The sequence below is a fragment of the Falco naumanni genome, chromosome 1, assembly GCF_017639655.2.
Source record: "Falco naumanni isolate bFalNau1 chromosome 1, bFalNau1.pat, whole genome shotgun sequence".
In the NCBI taxonomy this organism is placed as follows: Eukaryota; Metazoa; Chordata; class Aves; order Falconiformes; family Falconidae; genus Falco; species Falco naumanni.
The window spans coordinates 116,461,043-116,487,381 of NC_054054.1; the positions used below are offsets into that span (position 1 = coordinate 116,461,043).

Sequence of the window (26,339 nt, forward strand, 5' to 3'; positions counted from 1 at the left end):
GTGCAAAGTCCTGCCCACATTTACCCCAGCAGAGAGCTGGTTCTCCATCGGGGCTTTCTTTTAGCCTGTCTTTAGCATTGTTGACAAAGTTAGAAATTGCTGTGGAGTTACTATTGCTCGTTAAATACCTGATCTTTTCTTTGGTATACCAGTGAGTATAAAGGATCCAATTAACACTGGGGTTTTTGGGGTGGGCAGTAACATGGGTAAACTGTTGCTTCTTACCTCTGCTTTTTGTGCAATGATGAGTCCAGTAAATGATGTCGTTATCGAGTATTTTTGCAGAAAGGTATTGTTCAGGTGCGTGTATAAAGTGCTGTAAAGGTCTTTGGTTCAGTCGTTCTCTCACAGAGGTACATCGATCCATTTCACCTAGGTTGTCCTCTGTGAGCTACCTTCTGCTATTTAAAGCAGATACAAATTTAGCTCAAAGTGTTCCCTTTCCCACAGACTTCTCTGAAAGTTGAAACTTGTGACAGTTCAATTCTTGCTGTGCTCTCGACTTGTCTTCAAATCCATACAAATGTCTTGCCTGTCTCTGAGTTTCACTTCTGGCGGCTCAAAAGGTAAAATTATTTATATTTCTTGATTTCCCTAGGAAACCTTCCTGTCTTTCAACTGCCCTTCTTCTAATCTGGTTCTCAGGTCAGTGCAAGAGGTTAATGAATTGCGTAGACTTAGAGATGTACAGTCAAGTGTGTATTTATGCGGCATCTTACACTGCTGGATTGAAACCTTCAAACCACTGCCAAAGGTAGGAGGTTACCTCCATGCAGACCGGCGAAGCATTGGAGATGTTGGAGTGGGAGCACTGGTTGAAGGCTGCAACCAAATTCGTTTGAGCTATTCCTCTGGCTGTTGCAGTTCACGTGAGGTTGGGTTTGCACAGCGTATATCGCTTTTTGAGAGAATATGGGATTTCTTTGCAATTGCGCTTGGAAGTAGTTCAATATACTATCTGGCGTGCATTTGTAATTTAAAAAATAGATTTAAAAAGAAGCAAATTGAGGTATAACAATAATGGATTAAGAGAAACACTTATCTCACTTCCTTTCATTCAGCCGGGCTGCGCATGTGGTTTGGGACCCAAATGCTCAGGATTATTTGATTGCTGAAGCAATAAATGTTTTGGATGTAAACTCACTCCGTGCTGCTGCTTCTGGGACCGAATCTGACATTTGTTTTCCGATAGTGGTGTTTTTATCTTGCTGTTATTTAGCCACACTTTGTTTGCCAACAGATCATGCTGTCAGTAATGTAAGGGATCTTTATGCCCTGATCAAAGGCTTGTATTAACAAACTTATTTGTGTGCCCAAGAGCAAAGCATAGCTCCAACCTGACATGGCAAAACCCACAAAAAAGCAATTTTTTAATATGTGAAATAATGTTGACTGAAGATTTAGTGTGTATGAACGAAGTCTACACCTTTGACTCAGATAAACCCTTTCTTCAGGTTAATCTAGCATTGCCTGAATAGCTCCAAATGTGGAATAACTCATAAAATAAAGAGTTTTTTCATCTTACATAGGAGTGACCTAGGTTTTTCTTTCTTCCAAATAAGGAATTAATAATGCAATAGTTGTTTCCAAAGAGCTCAGCTTTTTTGAGAAGTGTCTTTTTTTTTTTTTTTTTCCTCCTGTAGACCCAGTGAAACACATGGGCGTTTGGAGCCTTTAATAACTGTTCGCAGAGCCTGTTCTTGATTTCCCTGAGAATTGCCAATGATTTTGATGTCAGAGTTGAGAGGTACAATTGTAGTGTTAAATTTCTCAAGTCAGACCAGTTGAAAAGGAAGGTCAAAAGCAATAACGTCCAGGTTCCTCTGGGTGGGTGGGGGCGTAGGATAATGTGCGATCGCAGCGTTTTACACAGACGTATCGCCCAAGAAAAAGTTTGGCTGTCACAAAACTAATAAAGAACAAGCCTCCAGAGAGATGGTTTCAATGATGCAGGTGTAGGAATCGGGGAGTGTATTTACATACAAGCCAGCTTAATAGCGTGGGATTTATGCTAAAGTGGTTCTTAATGCAATACAAATTGAATATCCCGTCTCACTCGAAACGAGGAAAATGTTAGAAGGAAAGATATTTTTTTTTATAGCTTTTGGGGGAGAAAGTGTTTGGCTTTTTTTAGGGAACATAAAGGACAGCAAGATGGATTTCTTCGCGTGCTTGCCATGTTAAACTAGTGCTTTAGGTATGTGTGTCGGGTTCGGAGCCAGCCTTCCAAGTTGGTTCTCTGCTGCCTTGAAGATCAGGGGTTTGAACAGATTTGGGCAGGGTTTCTGCCATATATCTGGCAACACGGACTTAAAATTAACTTACTGAAAAAGCAGATAAAGTTTGTTGTGTTTTTTTTTAAAACTGTGACATTAAAAAGAAGTCCTTAAAGAAAGCAGCCATGGCTCTACAGCCTGTTGTTGAAACTCCCATCTTTTCCCTGCTTCTCTCCTACCCTATAAAACAACTATTATGTGTTTATAAGTTAGCGCGCGGTGTCATTTATGAAAGAAGACTTATTCATAAACTTCTGGATAGACAGTTCTGTGGGAATATAACTTTCTTGGCATAAAACAAGCCACTTTTTCCAGATAATGTAATGCTATACCAGGGCCTTTAAAGTCATAGCATGCTATTTATTATTGTTTTATAATCTATAAAAGACACCGGTGCTGAACCTTCAGCATTACTGAGAATGACACTGTACCCAAATCAGCAGAAAAGATAGGGAGAACTCCAAGCAAAACTCCTGTTCCCAGGAACAGTCGCCGACTGAAGGATGCTCAGGGCTTGTTGCAGGGCAGCTTTCCCCGTGCCTCCCCTCTGCAGGCAGCCAGCCCCGGTGAAATTGCAAGTAGGCACATCTCATTTTTTGGGTGGGATTTGCCAGCTGCAAGTTAGACATTGTTGAAACGGACTTGGATGTAACCTCTCTGGTTTTGAAGTCAGGGCAGATGACCTGGACACCACGCACACGCACAAGCCTTAGAAATTTTTTTTTGATGGGCTGAAATTGAAGTAAAGATACTTCAATAGCCAGGAACCAGCAAGCAGCCAACGTGTGGTTGTGTTTGCTTGCCAAATATGCTCAATATTCAGAAAGAGCACTGAGCCCACAAAGGCGTACAGCCCACCCAAGGGACAGCCGCTGCCTGAGTCTCCAGGTTTGCAGCTGATGCAGATTTGGGGTGACACATGGGGGTCACGTTGGTCAAGTCCGTGTCCAAAAGGCTGTTGCTGCTCCCTAGTTGGGAGGGGCTGCCCCGCTGTCAGAGCGGTTTGCTTTGGACCCAAACAAGAAACCGTGGCTATGCACCCCCATGAAAAGGAGACATCATTCATTAGCATATGCTCATTATTTACTTACCCTATTTATAAGGACAATCGGATACTCAGTGCACTAATTATAGCAGCAAGGACTGGAAGAGATTTCCTTGCTCATTGAGTCCAGACCTCAGCTATCACAGACAGATCCCCTCTGCACTTGCTTTCAAAAACCCTCCTAGTATTCTTTGAAAGCTTTTAGGATGTTCTCCCTAGTGACTGAGTATTTCCAGTGGCAGCCCAAGCTGGGCTGATGCTCAGAGGCAGCAGGGGATGATGGTATCTTGATGTGGCTGTGTTGTGTCTGTTACTGACGGGTTTGGGTTTGAGCAAAGAAGCGGACCTGGTGTTCAACTGGAAAATGCCCCCAAGGCAGAAGAACAGATCAGTGTTGCCACTGGAGACCTTTAACGAGACCTGTGAAACCCTGGGTGCATCAGCCGCTACCTGCTCTTTCCCATCCCTACCTTCAGCTGGATGCTGGTGTGAGTGTGAGCATCGCTTTTGAATTTCAGGGTTGTGGCTGGAGCACGTTGGGGATGCCCTGGTGTGCTGGGCAGCTGTGTGAAGCAGCATCAAGCACCTGTTCCATGTGCACAGCAGTGCCTGGCTGCCAGGGGGCTGCAAGAGAAGAGCTGAAGTGTTGCTGACGTTACTTGTGCCGTTAAACAAGGGTATCCTCAGTCCCAAGCATCTACCTTGCCAGTGTGTGTTTAAATGTGTAAAAATGATCCCAGGATCTTGTTACTGGAGCAGGGGATGCCAAGGAGGAAGGTGCAACTGTCTCCTCTGCAGGGGCTGCCCGGTGTGAAGTTGTAATGCGAGACACCGTGTAGAAACCTGCGTGCTCTAATTGATAACACATTACATCTCGATGGCCAGCACTCTGTGGCCAGGGAGTGATTTTAATGGTAAATCAATAGTCTGATAGAAGCAGACCAGAAATCTTTTGACACTTATTCAAGAGGGACTTGTCAAAACACGATGTATTTATGACCGAGTTCCTGCCTGCCTGTTCAAAGGCACTTGAGCCCCTGCCAGATCCTAAACACGCTCAGATTCCCAGGAGTTATATTCAGCACAATAAGTGGATATTTCACTGTAAATATTGCCTTGTCAGAAAGCTGGCATAAGCACCCAGTTGACAAGCAACAATTGGCTGCTTTGTGTGGGTGCTGCGAGGGCTCGTCTCTCCACCGGCGGCAGAGCTTGTGAGCAGCGATTTCTGCTGGGCTCCAGCCGTTGTGAGCATTAGGAATTAAAAATGCTCTAAAGAAAACTGTGGATTGTTGAGTCTCAGCTGCCTCCATCTGAACAGTCAGCAGAAGGAACTGGAAAGTCTCGATGATTAATCACAAACACAAAAGCCGGCTGCTGGCTGACGGTAGGTATCCGCTTTTCTCCGAAGAAACCAATTCATCAGCATTATTTGTGATTCATAACACTTATTTGAGGCAAAATAGGCTTATTTAGGACATGGCACCCTGCGCTTCCATCAGGTTACAGACCAGAAATTTTAATTACTGTCTCACAGCTCTGTAGCACGGCCAGGATTTCAGCAGCACAGTGCAGGCTGTAACACACGTGCAGCACCTATAGCACAGGCTCCGTACCGGGAGGAGAGGGATGCTCTCGAGGCAGGGCTGTGCTGTGTCCCTGGTTTGCACGGTGCTCAGCGTGGTGCAGCTCCAAGCTGCATCTAGGGTCTCTGTGATGGGAAGCAGCAAAGGGTGGGATGAAGAGAGGGAAATGAAATGATTTATTGAACTCGTCATCTGTGTCACTGGTGTTTGTCATCGCTGAGGATGGCTGGCCTTGCACCAGAGAGTGCGGGCTTCCAATGGGGTCTTACTTCTAACAAGAACTTACACTGTTGAGTTACAGAGTCCCTCCCGGGCAAGGGTAGTTGCAATCTGGGTGAAGAGGTACAAAGGAGTAAGAGTCCTCAGCCATCACCTGCATTTACACAGACCGTTAACCCCCTGAAAACTGAGGTGCAAACTGGGAGTGGAGAATCATTTTCTAGATACCCAGACCCCTCCAGGCAGACTCAGACCTAGAGGAATTATTTGCATTTCCATGTGAACACCAGCTGGGAAGTTGTTCGCGCAGGAGTAAATTGGGGATGGTGAGAAGGGTGTTTGTGATGAACCCCAAACCAGTGACCTTCAAAGGTGGTAAATGCTGGGGAGAGGGAATAGATTTGGGAGGTGGGGAGAGGCTGCCCGAGGTGACCCCAGGGGGATGGAGTGTGGTGTGAACCTGGGACCCTCTGGTCTTACAGCTGGGCAGGTAGCAGGGGAGAGAAGCTAATGAGCAGTCATAACCTGGAGATAAATTACGTATACTGTAACCTTTTCTTTCCATCTTCTATCCAAAAATTTGATCTTAACTTTTTTTGGAGAAGGCTTTGCTAGGTTTGCAGTGTTGATCCCCGCTGCTGCCAGGGGGTCGGGATGAGAGGGACACGCAGGGACACAGCTGATCTCAGCACGAAGGTTAAAACCTGGCGGAGCAGCAGGAGCCCCCGCGTCCTCGGGCACGCCGTGCCCTGAAACTCGGGATCACCCTCTGCGTTCCTGCCCTGCTGCTCCGGGCTGGGGCTGCAGCACTGTCTCATACTGTAGCAGATGGAGCTTTAAGAGCATTGCACTTTCTCCAACCTGCCTTAACTAATTGCTCTGTAATTGCACATAGACTTCTGCTCTCCCTTCCCACCTTTCCCCAAGAAATGCATTTAAAATTTGTATTCCTGTCACTGTTTTCTGTAGCGCGGGAATCTTTTTTGGTTTTTTTCTTCTCTGACTCCTGTTTACTTTGTTAGTGGCTTTGATTCCTGAACTTCTCTTTGAAGAGTTCTTGTTGAGGGGAATATTTATATTTCATAGGACTTGAGCAAAAAAAGGCGAAGCAGGCAGGGAATCTAGAATGCATAATTACTGTCAGATCCTATCCATAGTTTTTGTTAGGAAAGCATGTTGCACTCTGTGAAACACCCAGGTTTAAAAGCTTCAGATCCTTCTAATCTGCTGTTTTGTAGTATAGAGGAGAAGAAAAATGTGCATAACATCTGGTCTCTATCATGCAAGAGGTACTTTGAAATTTGTGTGCTATTGCCAATTTATGTTGTCCTATTCTTTTTGTGCATATCACACGGATCAGATAAGCCTTTAGTACTGGCAGACTGCTGATTTATATTGCACCAGCACGTGCCATCTCTGCTTCTCTGTCTCTCGCATGGGGAGTAAGTACTTGACCGCTGCTTTTGGAAACAGAAAAGTGACTCCAGGTTTTTGATACCAGTCTCTTTCAGGGAGTAAAATGAAGTTTATTTCATTTTGCTATCCCACTCCTGTTGCCCTGAATGTCCTCTGAAGTTTTCTGTTCGTTCTACTACTGCCCATTAGCCATGCTTTATTAGCCCCCCGCCTTCCACTGTTCCTGCTGGGTAATAATTGTGGGTTTATGTGCAGTTTTTCTTGGGAGTTGTCAAAGAATAATTACGCGCCATTAAGTCCACTTTGTATCGTTACTAATTCACACCTATAGAGTATTTTCCAAGCAACTGATCTTGGTTGTCTCTTAATTGCTGAAGTCCATAAACTCTGTTACACTGAAACTGTGCTAAGGATTTGCACCCTCTAAAACTTTTCCCTCCAGTGCAAAACATAACAGAATCTGAACGTGGCAGCTTTATCAGATCTTATTTCTTCCCAATTTAAGCAAATTATTTGCTTCTGGCTCTGTTGAAAACTGAAAAATGTATATTAGGATGTAAAAAGTGCTATGTAGAAAGACAGCGAAAGTGTTGATCGTGTTCCCAGTGGATTAATCTAGCAGTCTGTGTTGCTGGATGACGTTGAGTGGTTGGCTGAGGTGGAAGACTGAACAATTTCCCTCTCTCACCTGTGCTGGTGGGTCAGAGCAAGTAGCCTGTTGCAAGTAGCAAGTACGGTCTGAGATCTGCCTGGGTCAAATATGCTTGACAGTCACTGAACTGGGATGAGGATCTGGAGCTAGACTAGGCTCTGCAGCAGCCCAGCAGTGGGAGCATCCCCTGGGATGCTTCCTGAAGGACTTGTCTGGTGAGGGAGCTGGCAGTGGTGAGTGCTGCTGGGACAGACCTGGGGTCCTGGGTGCCCAGCACAGTCCCTGTGCATTCCAGCCTCAGACCAAACCCAAGCCCTTGCTGGGGCTGCAAAGGGAGCAGCAAGATGCATTTTTACTCGTTTACTCCATGTTTAATGTGATTAGTAAGCAGTTTCACGCAGGTATAACCTGACATTTAGTGTCCTGTAAACAAAATCACCCCAAATCATCCTGCCTCAAAGGATGCAGTAAGTATAAACCATTCAGCTACAGCACTTGTCCCTGCCTAGCCCAAGAGCTCGTCCCCACAGCCCACCGTGGCGCCGGGTCCTGCCGCAGTCCTTGGGCATCCCAAGGAGGGTGTGTGGAGCTGCTGCCATCTCTGCCGCCAGCTGTTTCTGCAAGGAGAAGGTTTGACATGCGAGACCTGCTTGAGCCAGTGCAGCAAAACGCTGCTCAGGCTCCCTTCAGATAACAAATGGTTTCAACCGAGCATAGAAGAAAAAAAGTACTGTTGGTGGCAACTCTTATTTCCCTGGAAAAAAATCCTGGACCCCTGGCAGAGAAACAGTTTCTACACAGAAAACATGACACTATTTACAAAAAGCGATGTCTAATATCCTTTTCCAGCTTGGAAAGAGGAGCTTATTTTAATACATCCTTTTTTAATTGCCATGAGCTGGACTTGTAAATATTGTAAGTGGTTGAGTAATAGTCATCTGTGAGCGGACCAAATGAAGGGACATTTTTTCCGCACTTGGAGCACTAACATACTCCCACAGCTCGGACAGAGGGACAGCACGGAGCAGATACTAAATGAAAACAAAAGCCTCCTAATTAAAAGATCGTGTAACCCCAGGGGATGCCTGTGTTCGTGATGCTGGTGCCCAAAGCGTGCAGTGGTGCTGCCGGCTGTGCGGGGAGTTCATGCATTGGGGCTGCTTAGGGAGGTGATGGGGTGGACCACAGGGATCCAGTCCATTTTCAGCAAAACATTTCTTCCTCTCCTCTAAGAAAGGGGAGAGAAAGGGGAGGGTTTCCCCTAAGAAAGGGGGAATGAAGGAGAATTAGATTCTTCTATCAAGCGCCTGACAGCTGTGTCATCTTGTTGCTATTGTTCAGTCGAGGGGGAGAAGGTCTGCTTTGCTAGTTTTCTGGATCAGCCTTCAAAACAATCCGTAACTTACATTTTTTTCACACCATCCTTCTTCAGAGCACCACGGTGTGCCCAAACTAAAAAACAGCGGTGAAGTTTTGTAAGATCATGTTCGTCGTTGACTTCTGCATAGCAGTGGGTGAGGGTTTGGGGTGGGACGGGGCACCCGCCAGCCGTGAGCAGCACAGATGGGCAGAGCGCTGTGGGACTGTCTTTAATGCTGGCTGATCTCCCTTTTCCCAGGTCGGGTGTCTACCTGAAAGCCCTGCTTTTGCTCTGCAAATAGTTTTGTCTGAAAGCAGGAGTAGTTTGTATTGGAAACAATTTTCTGATGCAATTTGGATTTCCTCCTGAATAATCCTTTGCCCCAGCGGGATGGTGTGGGATTCTAGAAAAGCTTAACTGGCCTTGCCGTCAGTTAAGCATATCCCTTAATCTTTGCAAGGCAGATGTTTAAGTAGGAAGATGCCCTGCAGGCACTGTTAAAAAAAATAATAATTTTGAAGGGTCAGGAAGAGAAAGAACTGCCCTACGAACGTGGGGTTTGAGTCCATGCGTCTGTTCAGGTCACGGACATGCAGGGATCTGGTGAGGGGTTTGCACTGGGTGAGCAGGGGGGGAGATCAGTCTCAGCTGGGAGGAGGAGCAGGACTCAGAGGAAGAGTTTAATTGCAAAAAAGCAATTGTAAAAGATGAAGGCAGCAACCTTGACGTTGTTTCATCCTTTCCAGGAATGCTGGTGGTGATTGTGCTGCTGCTGATTGCGATTGCCGTGGTCGCTGTCTGGCCGACGCAGTAATGCAGATACGGGGCCGTCGGAGCTGCTGCTCAACAGCTGAGCGCGGAGGACTCCAGAGAAGAGACCAATTTTGTGCAAAGACCTTCTGTGTTTTAAATAAACTCCACGGTATCAGAATGAAGCTGTGTCCGACAGACATCCGTTCTTCCTTCGGCGCCCAGCTGAAGAGCACTGCGTGATTTGGAGGGTTTGAACTTGAAAAGGACTCTTTTCCCACCTTCGTTTGGCACTGGCGAGGCTGCAGCTGGCGGCACAATAGATGCACTTCTCCGTGCATCTGCGTCTGAGCTCGCGCTGGTGCCTGCCCGGCCCGCTGCCGCCTCTGCTGCGCGGCCGCTCATCCCGAGGGCTTTCATCGATGAAAATAAAGGTGGGCTTTGGGCGTACGGTGGCAGCATTCCTCTGCTTTCTGATACCTTCGGAATAGAAAATGCTTGCATTTTTCAAGGAATAGATGTGTTGGGGAATGACTGCACCTGGACTCTTGCAGGGTGGGAGGCGAGAGCATGCGGAGCCCTGTGGGGAGGCGCAGGACCCCCACAAGCTGCACAGAAATGCTGGCGAGTGAGTCAGTCCTCAGCCCCTGGAGGGGAGTTATCGGTGTTGATCTCCACAGATAGAAATGTAAACAGCAGCAGGTCTCAAACCAGGTGTGTAGGAGTGGAAAGCCTTGCCCAACATGTGCTCATGAGGAAGGCGTGCTCTCCGCGTGCTCTGCCGTGCTCTGCCAGGCTGACTGCGGGAGATGCGCTGGCATTAACGTACTCAGCTCGGTGACTGAGGTCTGCCTCTTTTCTTTTATAACTTTTCACACGCTGTTAAAACTGAGAGGAAGGATTACCTGTGTAAAAACTAAGGAAAAAGAAGTATCGAATGTTTGCTTCTGGCCAAGAAAATCATTATTTTGTTACACGTGCCAGTTTGATTTCAGAATTGATAGAGCAAGCAATAAATATTGAATAAAAGCTGATCCATTTATATACAATCTATCTGCTTGGGTTTGTATTGTTTCCTACCATCTTCTGTCATGCATGAACAACTTCTCCAGCATTTCCATTTCCTAAGAGCTGATTTGAAGAAGGAAAGAAACAATTCTCGTCAGACTTCATGTGTATCATGACGTACGTTTCCTGGCGGATCTGTAAGCCTTGCCAGCCCTGGGCTGGTCCTCACCTGGGGTGGTGGAGTATCTCCTTTCACAGCTCTCAACTGGCTCTTGGCACTCGTTTCCCTCTCCCCACCTTCCCCCCGCACAGCTGAGGTAGTGGCACAGCTGGCACTGGTCAGGGAGGTGGGAAACGAGGGTGTCCTGGTGCTGTACCCCCTCTTGAGCAGCACAAAAGCCGTTTTGCTGCCCTGGGCTCAGTTTCCCTCTCTGTCAGCTGGGACTTGGGCACTGGCCCCTTCGTTAAGTGCTTGGTGATCTGCAGATCGGAGTGCGGATTGCTCTTCTTGCAGCATGCAGGTGTGGGCTGGAGCAGAGACTTTGACCCAGTTGCTCCAAGATCTGAGGTGGGAACGACAGAGCTGCCTGTGTAGGAGAAGATGGGGTTTTATAGGAAGCAGAGACGGGGAGCTGTTGAGTAACCCACTGAATGCAAACCTGTCATTACTGGGTGGGAGCCATACGCTGGAGCAGAAGAGCAGCATTGCTCTGTCTCTGCGCTCCTGGGAAGGGCACAAGGTAGGTGGAGAGAGGACCTTGGTGGAGAAAAACCTCGGTAGATACAGCTGTGCCTGGTGGTGTGGGCAGTGGGCTTCAAACAGGGCTCTCTGCTGGTGCCCAGCCCATCTTCTGATGCTCGGTGCCAGAGGTTGGAGCTGGAGGAGATCCCTCTGGAGGGATACAAAATCTTGGGGCAAGGTGGACTGTGCTTTGCTGGCTTTGGCATCCTCATCTGGTGTTTACCAAAGGTGGGAAATCGAGGCTTGGACTTTGGGGGGGTAGCTGGATGCCATGTTCTGCTGGTGAAGGATGCAAAACAATGCCAATGGCCAGGGTGGAGCAGAGTCTTGCACACATCTCCATGTGCTTTGCTGGAGAAAATCCCTGAAGTCTTAGTCCAATCCAGGTTGTGCCTGCTTGCTTGCTTGCCTTACCACGGAGAGATGCTTTATCTTGATGCCCCATCCCTGGCAGTGTCCAAGGTTGGACGGGGCTTGGAGCAGCCTGGGCTACTGGAAGGTGTCCCTGCCCATGGCAGGGGGTTGGAACTAGATGAGCTTTGAGGTCCCTTCCAACCCAAACCATTCTATGATTCTGTGATATTGCAACCTTCAAAGGAGGGGGCGGGGGGGGGGGGGGAAGATAGGTTCTTGTGGTTTTCAAGAGGACACAACAGTTTTTTGATTAATTTATTGCTTGATGTCAGATTAGAAATGGAGCTTTAAGCAAGGCAGCTCCAGCTGGAAACAAATAATGGGCGGCTCTGGAGATGTGTTCCAAACTTGTGCGTTCCTGCAGTCCTGTGGAGGGAAATGCTCCTGGAGTTGTGCGGGATTTCACGCAACGGAATGGATCTTCGGTGACAGCAGGAAAGTAACACGTTTATTGAGGTGAGACTACGGACTTTGGTTTCTAATTAAAATTGTCATTTACAGAGGGAATTAAGATGTTGTTTGAATTCCCAGGATGCGCAGGGTGGATGCGTAATTCATCCCGATCAACGTGACAGAGTGACTTTGTTCAGATAGAGGCTTTAAAAAGATGTTTTCTGACCTGTTGGGTCCTCAAACACATTTTTTCTGTTAGCGCCTGGGAAAGGTAGAACCACGAGGCTTTGCTCTGCTGAAATGTCTGACAAAGGGTTCTCAGACTTGCCCTTTAGGTAACATTTAATGTGCTGTGTGGGTGAGGAGTTTTATTAAAAAGAAGTGAATTTGGCAGCGTTCTGCTGTGTTGTGGAAAGCTTTTCAGTCTCCCTGCCCCACCAAAGAAAAAGGAAGGTTAAAATACGAGCGCTGCTGGGTTTTGGCTCTGAGCAAGCGGGGCTGGAGAGCCCAGCTCTCCGGGGTCTCCGTGCTGCCGGCTGCTGTGATTTCCAGGCACGGGACAAAGGATGCTCAAGTCTCCGCGTTGAATCTGTGCCGTGGGGCTGCTGGAGTCATCTGCCTGTGGTGGCTTCTCAAAGCAAAGGTCTTCCCCGTCCCACTGGAATGTGGCCAGGGAGACATCCCAGGCTTCGCCTTCCCTTGCGTCGCCCTCCTTGCTCTCTCCGAGGACATGCTCAGGAGTTCGGCTGCTGCCAGTTGTTACTTTATTAAAAATAAAAGTGCTGGGGGGAGGTCTGGTACATGTTAAGAGGCATGTACATGTCCAAGTGCCATTGGTAAGAAGTTCCTGGCTCCTACCTGAGGATAAAGATGATCTTGAAAGGCTGCTGGGCGTTTTCACGCCCCCTGGGTTGGGGGTGAGCCCGGTGCTGAGCTCAGCGCTCTCCCACGCTGCCTGGTGGGACCAGGCTGGGAGCAAACACTCCAGGTCTGGCCCTCGGTGGGAATAGACTCTTTCCCCTTTTTCCAGAGCCACCGTGTCTTCTTTGGACAACCAGCCGCCAGGAGGACGGGGAGCCAAAGCAATCTGGGAAAGCCATTTGCTTCTCTGTGGAGCCGCAGGTGACAGCCCTGGAGCAGAGGTGGTGGCACTTGTGACCCATTTGTCTCTGCCATAAAGATCTGAGATTTCTGACCTCTGAGATGTTTTTGAATTCATAAATTACCAGCGACGCTAAGGGCATGGGTCAGGCGGGCTGACCCCTCAGCAGTTTGCAGGACCTTTTGCCTGTATTTTTCTCTCTGGAAGTGTTTTGCTGCCTCAGTTCTTCCCACCTCCAGCATTTTCCATGTCCGTACCACCAGCCCTTGCCTGCTCTCGGGTGCCAGCTGCCTCGGGAGCACCCGGCACCGCTGGTGCCGCGGGGGAGATGGGTGATGGAGCCCGGACCCATCCCAGTGGATGGGCAGAAAGGGACGGCGCTGGCAAGGAGCCCGTGGATGGGGGCAGAAAATGGGTCCGGAGTGGGGCTGGCAGCTCCCCTGACCCCGGGCTCTGGCTGTCGCCCATCCCCGCACCCGCCTGCCCCCTCTGTGCAGGGTCCCGCGGGTTTCGGCGTGCCCTGGCTCTGTCCCACTGCAGGGCACAGGCTCCTCCGGCAGCAGAGCTAGGATGGGGAGCCTGGCGGGATGTGCCTCGGTCCAGAGCTCACAGCAATTGCCCGGAGCCCAGAGGTCACTGGTGGGGGGCCCCATCCCACCCACCAGGACCCCGCTGTCCCCAAGGGCGTGTGGCTGGTGGCGGGCAGCGTGGCTGGGAGGATGCTGGTGGGATGCGCGGCTGGGACCGATGGTCAAAAATAGCCGTGCCCCACCTTGGACCCTGCCGAGGGGACAGCATTGCCTCCCTGCCCAGGTCCCTGTCCCTCAGGCTCACCAGCCCGCGAGGTGGGAGGAAGCAGAGATCCTTGGAGATTTTTACAGTTTACAAGAGTTTATTCAACTGGTTTCTGACTTTAGTTCTAACGAGTGGGTGCTGAACAGTTACAAGCTCCTTCGGGTTCAATTACAGCCAATCTAACAAAACAAACAGGGGAGGGGGGGGGAAGAAAGGAAAAAAATAAAAGAAACAACTTGGAAAAACAATAAGAAAATCCACAACTTTTTCACGTGTCATTAAATATATTCATATATAATAACCATAATATATTAGTATGCATTGTAAAGAAACATCGCCCAAAGCAGTATGCAATGGTCATAACTAAACAACATTTACAGTTCAAGATATTAACAGAAATAATCCAAAAAAAAAAAAAAAACCCAACAAAAAAACCCGAAACCAACCCCAAAACGAACACAGGTTTTTGTGAGGGGAGAGGAGGCGGGTGTGCAGGGAGAGGGCACGGACACGACGAAACGAACAGAAACGAGACGGAACAACTTTTGTCGGGTGCTACCGTGGAGTGATGATTGTTTTGGCATTTCAGCTGCTCTCCGAAGCCGCGCTGAAGGCACCGCAGCCCCTTCCCTGGCCACCCCCACCCCCCCCGGACCTCGGTCCTGCCCCAGCACGATTGGGGGGGCGCCTGTACCCCCGCAGGGCTGCACCCCAGCCTGGTACAGGGGATGTTTAGGGGTGACAGCTTGTCCCCCTTCGGGTGACCGGCCAGAGGTGGGATGTCCTGGAGCAGGGGGGCTACAGGGAAGAGCTGCATCCCCAGACACCCCAAAAACGGGGATGCTCTGCCTTCCCCAGGGGGGAGGGCCATACCAGTGACACCAGCAGCTCCTGCAGGTCAAGGTTACTGGGAGCGTGCGAGGGGCACTGGTGGACTGTGGATGGAGTGAAGGGGCTTCTCTGGTCTGGTTGGAAAGCGCAAATCTCCAACAGGGATCAAGGGGTCCGGGTTGGATGGGGAGGGGGGGCTGCGCTTCTGCGGGTCGCTCTGGCTGCAGCGGGCTCCGAGTTGTTTCACGTCTTGTGCAAACTCCATTTCCTTCCGATTTCCCCGGTGCTGGCGGTGCCTGGAGGGGTCCGGCTGTGGGGTGGAGTGGGTGGTCTGTCTTCCGCAGCCTCCTGGACTGCTGGGATTGGGGAAGGGGCTGGGGCTCGCCCCTGGGTGGGTTTGGGGGGGTGTCAAGGCTGCACAGGGGAGGGTGGCTGCGCTTGGCAAGGCTGGAAAATGTGACTGAGCGTTTCGTGTCTGGATGTGCTCGGTGGGCAGCTCCCAAGCCCCCATGTTCCTTGGCCTCACGTTCCTGCTCTGCAGGCAGGGAGCTGGCTTTGGGCTGGACGTGCCGCTGTCGGGCCGTTCAAGGTCTCCCAGGTTCAAGGGCATCCCGGGGGCTGAGCGAGCCCGAGCTGCTCCAGCCGGCACAGGGTGCTGCTGGCATCAGCTGCGGGAGAACACCCCAGCCCCGCTCCGGGGCTTTAAGCCTCCATTTAGGTGCTTGAGGTCAGAATTTATCCTTCAAAACCTGGTGGCTCGGGTTTCCTTGACTGCAAAACTGTTGGCTCTCCTTGAGCTCTGAAGTAAGGAAAACTGAGTCTGCTCCGGGTAAGGGGAGAAAACATGGGCTCGGGGGGGTTGTGAGGGTTGCTTGATGGTCAGGGTGGGATTTGTCTCCTAATACCCAAAATAATTTTGGAGGAGGCTTGAGATTGCCAGGGGAGGCTCAGCAGCACTTGCTCCCTCCGGGTGGTGTCTCCAGCAGCCCGGCGCTGGCGGGTGCTTCCCTGGGAGCCCTCCACTTTACACCTATTTACATGGCTGCCTCGCTTTATGGTGGTTTATGTCATTATATAAATATTGTCAATTGCTATAAAACAAGGCAAAACCACTGGAAAATGTCATAAAATAGATGTTTCCAAGTTTCCTAAAAGGAAAAATATCAGGGAGGTTTTCCTTTTCGTAGCGACTAATGTTTGCTTCTCCTCCAGGTACCCGTCCTGCCCTCCCTGCCGTCCCACCCCGCTGTCGCCTGTCGCCATTGATCCGCTGAGCTCAGATATCCCCATTTCTCATGGGCCGCTGTGGCGGGGGAGCAGCCTGGCAAGGGGACACGATGTCTGGGTGACAAACAGCTCAACAGCCAGTCCTGCCCGTAGGGTGCCCCAGGGAAAGATGCTCCAGCCCTCGGGCTGGGGCGTGGGGTGCGGGAAGGCGGAGAGGCAGCTGCCGCCTTGCCGAGTGCGTTAGCGATGAGAGGGGGAAATTTAGATTTGCTGGTTTTCACCCCCAGCAGAAGCAGGAGAGCAATCTGGGGAGCTCCAGGTGGGTCACATCTCGCTCATCCAGCCCCTGGCTGACTCCCCTTCCCCTGGGCAGGTCTCTGCCCTGTGTTGGCTGTAACTTGGCCAAACCTCAGAGCTCTGCGCTGGCCCCGCTGCCCACGGGGACGGTCCCTTGGCACTCGCCACCCCCCTCCTTTCTCTCCCAAGGGGCTGGCCGCCCTGTGCAGGGATGCTGGGGAGCTGCGGCTCCAGAGGGAGCGTGGGCAGAGCTGGTGTGGGTTTGGGAGAGTTGGCTGAGTTTGGGAGCAAAGCCAGCGGCCAGGCAGGACCTTGGTGTCATCTGCACGGATTTTCTGTCATCTGAAGGTTCATCAGTCTGCTGGCAGCAGCAGGGAGGACCAAGCCCATGAAGAAGGGCTCAGCGGGGGCTGCAGTGGAGATTCAGGGACTGCAACAGGCAAGATCTTCCAGGGCACCTATGGGAACTGGATGCCAACTTTTTTTTTTTTTTTGCAAAGTCTGGGTGTTTCCTTGGAGATTCCGGTTATTAACTCCTTGACTGTGTATCGGTGGCTGGGAGGGGGCCAGGGTGTCCCACGGGCTCACGCTCCTTCGGTGTGGTGGGGTCAGCGCTCCTCGGGGTGTGGGGGACAGAGCAAGGAGTGTCCCCCCGAGTTGTGCCCATGTGGAAGTCGCCCACCAACATGGTCTCGGCTTGTGCCTAACCTGGGATCAGAGCATTGTCACGGCTGGAGACCTCGGCCACTCCTTGGTACCGTACAGTGGGTGATCCTTATGGCTATCGGATACCCAAGAGTCTTCAGATGACCTGTGTAGTCAGTGCTCGGATCTGTCCCCGGCGATAAGTCTCGGTTTAGTTTCCTTTACCATAACTGACTTGTTCAACCTAAGCTGAGAATCGTATTTTTGGGGATGGGGAATTAATTTCCAGCATCGCAGTTGATTAGTTTCTGACAGGTTTGATGTTCCCATGCCGTGCTTTGGAAGCAGCAGATGTTGGCAGCTGGAAGGCAGTTTGGGGTCTCCGATTTCTTCAGCCAATGGGGCAGAAAGAAGCTTGCGGGGGAGCCTGGGTGCCACACACCCGCGCCCACGCTCCTTGTTTTATATCCACGTGTGCGAATTTTTTTGTTTTGTCATTGTGTTTTGTTTTGTTTTCTCCCAGAACACGAGGTGAAACCTGCCAGCCCCACATCCATGATTGCCATCCCTCCCGCCCCCCCAGCCCGCCCCGACAGCACGACTTTCCTCCCGCTGTCCCCATCGCTGGTCCCTGCCCGCCCCAGCTCTACACAAAGCAGCATGCACAGTCAGTCTCTCCCTCTCGCGTGCTCCATTGCCTTCTCCTCCTTTAGGCTTTCTTACACTTCCCCTTCTTCTCCCGCTGCTGGAACTTCCTGAGCCGCCGAGCCCACGTATCCCGCCACTGTATCACCAGGCTGGTTTTGTCTGCAATGATGCCGCTCTGGTCAGGAGAGTCCTCGTTGTTGCCCAGCAGCAAATACTTCTTCATGGGCTTGATTTTGGGGCACTTGCACGCTATGTCCTTGGAGTGGATCCACAGGGTCTGGTCTCCGCGCCGTATCCGGTTGCTCCCTTGTTTGTAGACGGAGATGATGTTGACCGTGAACTTCCACCAGTCGGCATTTTTTTCCGCTTTCAGGATGTGGATCTGGACAGCTGGAAAAAAAAAAACCCAAAAACATGAGGCAAGAGAGGAAAAGATGTTACAATCTGAGCTGGCGAGAACAAAATGAATTTCAAGTCTCACCTAACAGGCTGTGTGAGGAAAAGGGATTTTGTCTCCTGAGCCCAGGCTGGGGGACAGCAACCAAGGGGGTGGTGGCACAAGAACCACCTCTGTCCCCAGGCCATCTGTCACCAGCTGGAGTAGCCAGTGCTGGTGGCAGAGGATGTTAGCAAAGGTACTGAGACCACCACAGGCATGGGAGATGATCTCCAGCTCTGCTGCCACAGAGGTGGCCCTGTAGGTCCCCAGTGAGCGTGGGCATGGCTCACCCAAGGACCACGGGGACTGCAGGACCCCCAGGCTGGGGGGAGGCTGGGAGCAGCTGTGGGCCAGGAACCATGGCACTCCTCCTGCTAGGAGCCCTGGAAATGACACAGGGCTGCCCAGAGCAGTGATGGAGAACAGGTTGCCTTGATCTCCTGTCTGGGTCCTAGGGAAGACCATCATCTCCAGGACATGGTTATGAAGCAAGCACGGGCGGAGCAGTTCCCCAGGACCGCTGGTGCAGCGGCATCTGCCCCAGCACTGGTGAACTCTCAGAATGATTGAAAGAACCTTTAAAAATCAGGTGGATTCGTGTGCGCTGGACCTGCCTTTTCCCTTGAAGCAGCAAGCACAGACAAAATTAACAAGCCCAGGGCCAGCTTGTGCCTCCAGCCCCGGGTGGTGGCCCGAGCGTGGGGCAGGGGCTCTGTGCACCAGGGGTGTGTTGCAGCAGGCAGGGCAGGGAGGTGCCTGTCCCCGTGGGCAGTGCCAAAACTCCAGGCTGCACCATAGGACCAGGGATGAGCTTTCCTCCTGACCAACGTGTCCAGAGAGCAGCACACGCTTCAGCCAGAGGATGGGTTTCTGCACGGGGCATCCCTCTCCCTTCCTTGCTGGATGGTGCATCTGCACAAGGACTGTAAGGTAGCCCCAGGTTTTAAGAGAAAATGAGGTAAAATCTGGAGGAAAACACTGGTATCAGCCCACATCTCCAAGCACTTGGCATCTGGAGGTAGGAAAGCCCCATCAGGGCCTCCAGCACATCTGCCTGGGGCCGGTGCAAGGAGAGAGCTCTCGGTGAGCGCCCGGCCTGGGGGCAGGACACTGCAGGGGTTCAGACCTATGGATGGATCTGGAAGCAGGGAGCATGGCTGTTCACGTGTTTCTAGATGATCCTGAGTTAAGGTCGTTCATCGGTTGCTCCTGGTGAACAGCACAGGTGGAGGACTGAGGGCAGGGCTCTGTAAGGAGAGGTCAGCGGCAGCGCCCGACCTGACTTCTGGGTCTGGCAGACTCTGTAAATACTGAACAGCAACATCGGGCTCCAAGGGGGCACCTTGGCATGCAGCAGCCGGGCAAGCCAGGTGTCCTGGCAGGTAACAAGCTCCTAAAGCAAGACTGAGATGGAGGACAACCGTGATCCATAAGCAAGATGATGATGTTTTCCAAGCCTGTGGCTGATGTCGCGTAGCCAGCCCACCTGTAGTCATATGGACTGAGGAAACCTGGTGGAGTCAGCGCTCTGCCACTCCGGCCCTGGCTCTTTCCTGAAGCACGGTTTGTACGTTATGTCACCCCTGCACCCGCCAGCATCCGTGCAGGAGCGATGGCCCGTGGTCACGGAGGGCCAGAGTGAAGAGGTGGCTTGTCGTTGTGATCTGGGTGGGAAGAGTATCTGCGAGATTGTCCGCAAAGATGCTGAGAGGTGGGATGGTGGTGGGCACCAGCGTGCTCAAGGCTCGGGCTCTGCTCGTGCCTGGTTTCAGAAGCCCCCTGGAGCCACCACCGTTTTATCCTGTGGGGCGGCCCTGGGCTGCAGCCCAGGTGGGCCTGAACAGGCAACGATAAACCCTTCCAGCCCTTCCCCTCCTCCTCCCTTTCCTCCTGCAGGAGGCTGCTTCCTTGGGCACCCTGCCCGTGCCGGAGCACATCCATCCGTGCCTCCTGGCCATCCTTCCAGCAGGCACTGCCATGCCCTTCCAGGTGACATCTGACTCGGGTTCAAGCCAAAGGGAAGGATGAAGACCCATGTGGGAAAGGGAGCGTTTGGCCCCACAGCAGGGCGAGGAGGAGGAGGAGATATAAGCCTGGAGGCAGCTCCTGCAGTGCTGGTGAGCTTCTTCCCAGCAGCGGTCCACCACGGTGCAGGGACAGCAGAAGAGGACGGGAGCAGCAGTCAGCCAAAATCACGTCCTCCAGGGAGGCTGAACACATTCCTCCTCGCTAAAAATCAGCTTCCAGGAAAATATCTTCACCAGGAAGTGACTACCCAGCCCTCCTGGATTTCTTTGCTGACTGGGATGAGGAGTACCCACCAGCAGAGACAGAAGGAAACACCTGGGTGAGGATGCCAGCCCTGGCCGGGAGAACAGGCGAGGGCCGGTGGCTCTGTGCAGGCTGGTGCAGTCCAACCATGAAGTGCTTTTTGACCAGACCTTTGAGCTTTTCCCGTTTTTTTCCCCTTCCCCTCCATGCCCTGTGAGCTACAAACCCCTGCCCATCCACCTGCCTGGCTCAGCCATCTGGCCAGCCCCCAGCAGGTCCAGTCTTGCCTGTATAGATTAATGGGGGGGGGAAGAACCCTCAAAAAAAAACAACCAGGCACAACTCTCATTTGCCTTTTAACAACCCAGCTTTACCCCCCTGGATTAGCAGTGGAGGAGCATCACCCTCTCTTTAAAACCACAACGTGCAAACTGATTTCAGGCTATGGAAGGAAGCTGGGCTCTGCAGCTCAGCAAGGCTTTTTAGCACATTACAAAATATATGGGGTTTGGTTGGTTTTTTGGGGTTTTTTTTTAGAGCATGTCATGGATGCCAGATGCTTTCATTAAAAAAAAAAAAAAAAAAAAAGAAAGAAAAAAAACAACCCTAAGCTCTGACCGTGTATTTCCCAGTCTGGTGTGAAGGTAACAAAATGTGAAGATTAGCCAATTTTTATTTTTTGGAAACAAATCTTTCCAAAAAAGCTTAACCCTTTGACCTGCCTGGATCCACACTGACAAAATGGAGAAAATGAATGAAAAGGAACCGGAGAGAGGTGGTTACAGGAAACTCTGCTTGAAAATACACAGTCTGTATTTTTTTGATGTCAGGGCCCCCGTCTCTTATTTTTTTCCCCTTTTATTAATGAAGTGGAAGGAGTGAAAGCTTCAGTGAAGGCTTGGCTGGCACGGCCACAGCTGCCTCTGCTGACAGCAAGTTTTCTGCCCATAACTTTGCATCCAGGACATGTGGTTTCCCCTGAGCCTGGTTTCAGAGCCCAAGTTTAGCGCTGACTTGTCTGGGCATTTTGGTGGTGATGCGTGGTGGGGTCTTCAGCACCCCCCGAGGAACGTGAGATGTGCAGAGAAGCAGAGAGGCAGGCGCAGGAGGAATTTCTGGAAGCACCTAAGTTGGCTCCCCTGGGTGAATCCCTGGGGATTTAGGCACTCATTTTTCATGAAAGTTTCAGTTCCTTCGTGATTTCAGGAGGGGCTCAGCTGTGCCCCACCACTCCAAAGGTGGCTTTGGTGCTTGGTGGTGTCATTCAGCTGCCATCTCCTAGGGCAAAGCTTAGCTTTGCCTGTGCCATGGTGAACTGCTCTCACTTTGCTGATGCACCCACTGAGCCCCTGTACCGAGGCTGAGCTGCACTGAGGACAGTCCCTGTCACTGCATCCCTGGAAAAGCATCCCTGGAAGTGTCTGTGGGGAGGGTGTAATAGGGGGTGATGCATCCCTTGCTGCGGTCCCCCAGAAGTGGATGGTGAGCCAGAGGGGGAGAACAAAATCACATGAGCTGCAGCTGTGAAGGTGCTGCTGCTTCAGCCAAGGCTGGTGACACCGATTTCCGGCGAGGATGGGCTCTGGGCCAGGTCCTGAGCCTGGTGGTGCCCTGGGGCTGCCTGTGGCTTGTTCCTGCTTTGCCCTGTGCTTTGCCAAGGGTGGGCAGCCCAGCCCTGCGGGTAATCCGCGCCCAGCTGCGCCCCTCATAACCCTCAGGATTTTTCTCCAGGTTCACTACTCTGTGCCTGCTCTGCTCCCCATCAGCCCCAAGGGAGCTCCAGGTCAACCAAAGAGGCACAGAGAGCGGGGGGGACAGGTGCTGAGGAGCGAGGGGAAGATGCTCAGACCCGGTGAGCGCAGGGGTCTGCCCCATTAACCACATCCCACCTGACACCAAAGCTGTTGATCCACAAATCCCACCTGGATGGTGCCTTATAAGTCACCCCAGCCCAGGTGTCTTACCACATTATGCTTCTCTCCAAGAAAAAGGTGGCCGAGTGGTCCCCTGGCTGTGGGAGGGGATGGGGGTCCTTGGTCCCCCCTGCATCCCCTGGTGCAGGGTGCTGAGCAGTGCTACCTCCAGCACTCAGCTCTGGGGCCCTGGAGCTTCCCAGATCCTTGAGGCTTGGCTGAGAGCCTCCAGCCACAAGATAGACCTGAAGGCTTGATGTTGCAGATGAAAGCCGAGGGGTGGATGACGGGATGTTAATAAAAACAAAAACCAACCCCAAACCCTTGAAACAACATGCTTGAGGGCGGCTGTGTAAAGGCTTAAATAAAAGCAGCGCCTCACAGCATTCAGAGACCATGAGTCAGGGGCCCAAAAATCATGAGATTTCCATGAAAAGAGTGAGGCTGGAAAAAAAAAGTGGGCCTTTTTTTTTGTTGTTTTGTATTTACTTTTGGGTTTTGTGATAAATCTCCTGATTTCAAGGCTTCCCCTGCCAAAGCTGACCTAGGACTGGGCTACACAGACAAACCTACACATCCCATATGCTAACCTGACCGTGGGAGCTGGAGCTTTGTGGAGCTGAGCTTCCAGCGATGGAGAACATCGCTGTGCTGGCCCCGGGGAAAGATCCCATGGGATCACGGAGCTGGCAGTGGTGCAAGTAGTTTGCCAGGAGAGACAAGAGGGTCTTTAACAGGGACAGATGGAAACTGGTGCTTGGGACAGCGGCTGTGGATGCAGCTTTCCAAAGGCTCCGGTCCCTTCTTTCTGCACAAGCAGAGCAGAGCCCCTGTGGATTGTACTCCAACCAGCAGCAGAAGGTGACCCCAACACCATTGGGGTTTGGGAATGGAAAGGGCTGGCTCCTTGCTGGAGGAAAGGGTTAAAACAGGGTTGCCCCCCCCCCCCCCTTTTTTTTTTTTTTTTGGTTTTAATTTATTTGGCCGTGGCTTTGCCTGCCTCCGGTTGCCAATTTCCTACCGATTTAATATTGGAGATTTATGACCCCTAATCCCTGCTGGCCTGGGTGCACCCTGGCCAGGCAGAGTCCGTCCCCCCCCGCAATGCCGGGGGATCCCGCGCTGCCCAGTCGCTCCCTCGGGACGAGGTTACGGGGAGGGATTGCTCAGCGCTTCCCCGCTCCGGGAACAGGATTTCCCTCCCTTCCAGGGCAGTGGAAGGGGCTGTGAGCCGGGGATGGTGTTTCCCCTCTGGCCTTGGGTTTTTCTGTGGATTCAGGGTTTTTTCTCCCCCCTCTCTCTTTTCAAGCTGCCTTTTGAAAACACATTTTGCTTTTTTCCACCAGCCCCTGCCAAGCTCCTCTCGACAAAGGGGGTGACTAAGTGAAGTCTCCACGAAAGGAAGGATTTTTTTTAACTTTTTTTTTTTTTCCCCAAGAAAGGGCAAAGTGAGCAGATGATCTCACCTTTCAGATGAAGATCCTGCTCCTCGCCCCCATCTCCACCCCGATGCTGCGCAAGGGACGCAGGGAAGGCACAGGGGCAATGGCTGGGACCATGGTACTGGTACCCAGCAAGACACTCCAGCATCATCTGTGCAGGATTGGGCCCCACCGCAATGCGGGGAGCTCACTCAGGGAAAACAGAGATTAAAGAGCTCGGTTGTTCCTTCCCTGCAGCTGCCCATCCTGCTGGGATGAACCACCCCACACAGACAGTGGGAAAAGCCCAAAGATCAGGCTGGAACAGCAGCACACAAGCAAACAAGAGATGCTCCTGCATCACCTAGACCAGCATCACCTGCCCTAATAAAATAATCCCCTCTCCTCTGGGGCCATGGGGGAATCTCCATCCTCAGCTGGGCTCAGCAGGGACCCCCCTTCTTCTCCAGGCTAATTTTAAGTGCCCCAAACCCAAGTAACCCCCCTCCTCTACCCCTGGTTTTCTGGGACCTGAGCAACCCCAGTGTTCCATCAGGCAGCTAAAATAAACCCAGAAAAAGCAAAAGCTGCTGTTCTTGCCTGCCCCCACCGAAATCTCCCAGCCTGCCCTCCCTGTGCCCTGTTTCACTCCAAATATTTGCACCAAAACCCATCTCGCGGGTAAGAGCCCAATTTAAAATAAAAGAAATAAAAAAAACCCACAAACCCAACAAAAACAAACAGATAAGAAAAATAAATAAGGGAAAATATCCCCTTTGAATTGGTGAATGAAACGGGGAGCTAAAAAGCCCCATTGAGAAGCAGGGGCGGATGATAGCTTCCCGATTGAGCCTGCGGGAGAAGTAACTCTGTTCAAGCTAATTAGGGCCTTTTAGGACATTCAGCCCAGCGATGCCAGCATAACGGTGAGGAAAAGAGCCTCCTAATTGGCTTCCTGCTGGGGTGTCAGTCCCAAAGTCTTTATTATCCCTCCCTGCACCTTTTCAACCCTTTCTTCCCTCCCTGGCCCTGCTGAAAGCGTGGGCTGCCCAGCGTGGCCGCGGGTGCTGCAGCACTGCTTGCCCTGCTCCCTTGCCAGGCTGCTTTGCCCTTGATAAAGCACATTTGCCATGGGGCTGGCTGGGGCAGTGGGGCTGGCTGGGGACCCCCCAGGGCCAGGAGGGCTCGGGTGGGAGCACCCTGGTTCCCACAGGGGGACAGCCTGCACCCACTTGCATTGAAGCAGCCCCAGCAAACGGCTTTGGCTCACTTGTGTTTGCAGAAGTGATGCTGCGTTATAAAAGACAAGCTCTTCCCAGCGCCCCTATTCATTGCTCCGGGGGTATCTCCTGCCCGAGCTGGTTCTTGAGCTGCTCTCATCTCCCCAGGACCTCTTGAAGCCTGTGAGCCCACATTACAGCCTCAAACAAAACCAAGTGTGAGTTTTCACTTGAATCCCCAGGAAATATCTGTCCCCAGAGAGATCAGACAAGCCATGGAGCAAAACCACAGCGGGGCTGCCCCTCGAGCAGAGCCCAAACACTGCTGCCACCAAAGTGTTGCAACTGTCATCCCAAGAGCCACAGGGAAAGGTAGCGCTGCTCGGCTGGAAACGTGCTTCGAGGGGGATGCACGAGCCTTTTTTTCCTCCCTACCATCCTCTGAACCCCCGGGGCCAATTTGGATCGTGACAGGTCCAAGTTTCCTGCAATCAAGTGTCTGCTTTCTCCCCTCTTCAGAGAGCAAACGCTCCAGTGTGAGCTCAGCCCTTAGGAGATGCTGGAGAAGCCAGGTGGGAAAATGAAGGGATGCATGCACCATGTGAAGGAAACGCATTTGTACCTTATTAGCCAGCAGAGAATCCACCCACAAGGAACCCCACAGCTTTACTAGTCTGGTGCTCAGCCCTGCTCCCATCTTTAATAACCTCATGTTCTAGCAGTGACTTTCTCATGTGCAATTAAACCTTTTTCTCTCAGAGAAAAGGCATTCTTTGGACCTTTCTAACATCTGATGAACCTTCAGCAGCAACTACAAGCATGGCCGGACCTCGGTGCAGCCTTGCTGGAGGGGGACCACAAGCACATCCTAGCCCTGGTAGCTCATCCTTGCCAAGGGATGCTCTCCACAACCATTTTGCCACTTGGGTAGTGGAAGAATAAATGGAATGCAAATAAAACATTGGCCTCCAAGCCCTTTTGCTTCCCCTGAGCTCACAGGGAGGTGCCAGAGCACAAAGCCAGCACTGAGCATCCCTCGTCCGGTCCTGCAGGGAAGCGCCTTGTCCAGGGACGGGCTGTTAAATGGGAATTCGTTCTGCTCTTGCAAACACTTCCCAGACATGCTGAGAAGCTGCTGTGAGCACGCTTGAAGGAGAGAGAAGGTATCTTCACTCCTGAATGTTTTGATGCAGATGGGATGGGAGTTTTTTCCTTGCTAGTTTGGTGAAAATATATACACACACAGAGAGATACATATATACACATGCATATGCATGTATGTATAATGCATTCCTCTACTGTGGAGGGGAAGGGCTGGCAGACACCGGGGCAGCTGCAGCCCTGGCAGATGCTAAACCATGTTGCACAGCACCCTGTACTTCCCTGGCTGTTCACACCTTTGAAGGCTCAGGTCAAAGCCAGACTCACCCGTACCCAGCCCGCTCCCCAGCCCCACACCAAACCTGAAGGCTCCGGTTTGGTTCCTCCTGCAGACACTTTGCTTCCCCCAGCTGCAGTGTCTGAAGGGGGGTGAGATAGTTGCCAGCCCCTGTGCATGTTTAGCAGCATTTCTAAACATCCCCTGGTGCAGAGCATCTCTATTTAACCAGCTCTACCTGATTTTTCCAGGTCAGTCCCATTCCTGACACTTGGCTCATCCCAGCAGTAT

General features: G+C 51.6%; 2 protein-coding genes across 3 annotated transcripts in view; one reads left to right on the forward strand and one right to left on the reverse strand.

Annotated features, from left to right (window-relative positions):
• Positions 1-10,353, forward strand: part of STX8 (syntaxin 8) — a 104,547-nt gene extending 94,194 nt beyond the window's left edge. Inside the window, exons 8-9 of one of the 2 annotated variants that reach the window (XM_040580416.1) lie at positions 599-645; positions 9,301-10,353. In XM_040580416.1, coding sequence (XP_040436350.1) covers positions 599-633 — 35 coding nt within the window. In that variant the 3' untranslated portion in view covers positions 634-645; positions 9,301-10,353. The remainder of the gene's footprint in view (positions 1-598; positions 646-9,300) is intronic. The other variant, XM_040580398.1, reaches the window with a different exon arrangement.
• Positions 10,354-17,384: 7,031 nt separating this feature from the next.
• The window catches only part of NTN1 (netrin 1), a 103,137-nt gene continuing 94,182 nt past the window's right edge, over positions 17,385-26,339 (reverse strand). The window contains exon 6 of the mRNA XM_040580432.1: positions 17,385-17,796. Within this exon, the coding sequence (XP_040436366.1) occupies positions 17,468-17,796 (329 nt within the window). The 3' untranslated portion in view covers positions 17,385-17,467. The remainder of the gene's footprint in view (positions 17,797-26,339) is intronic.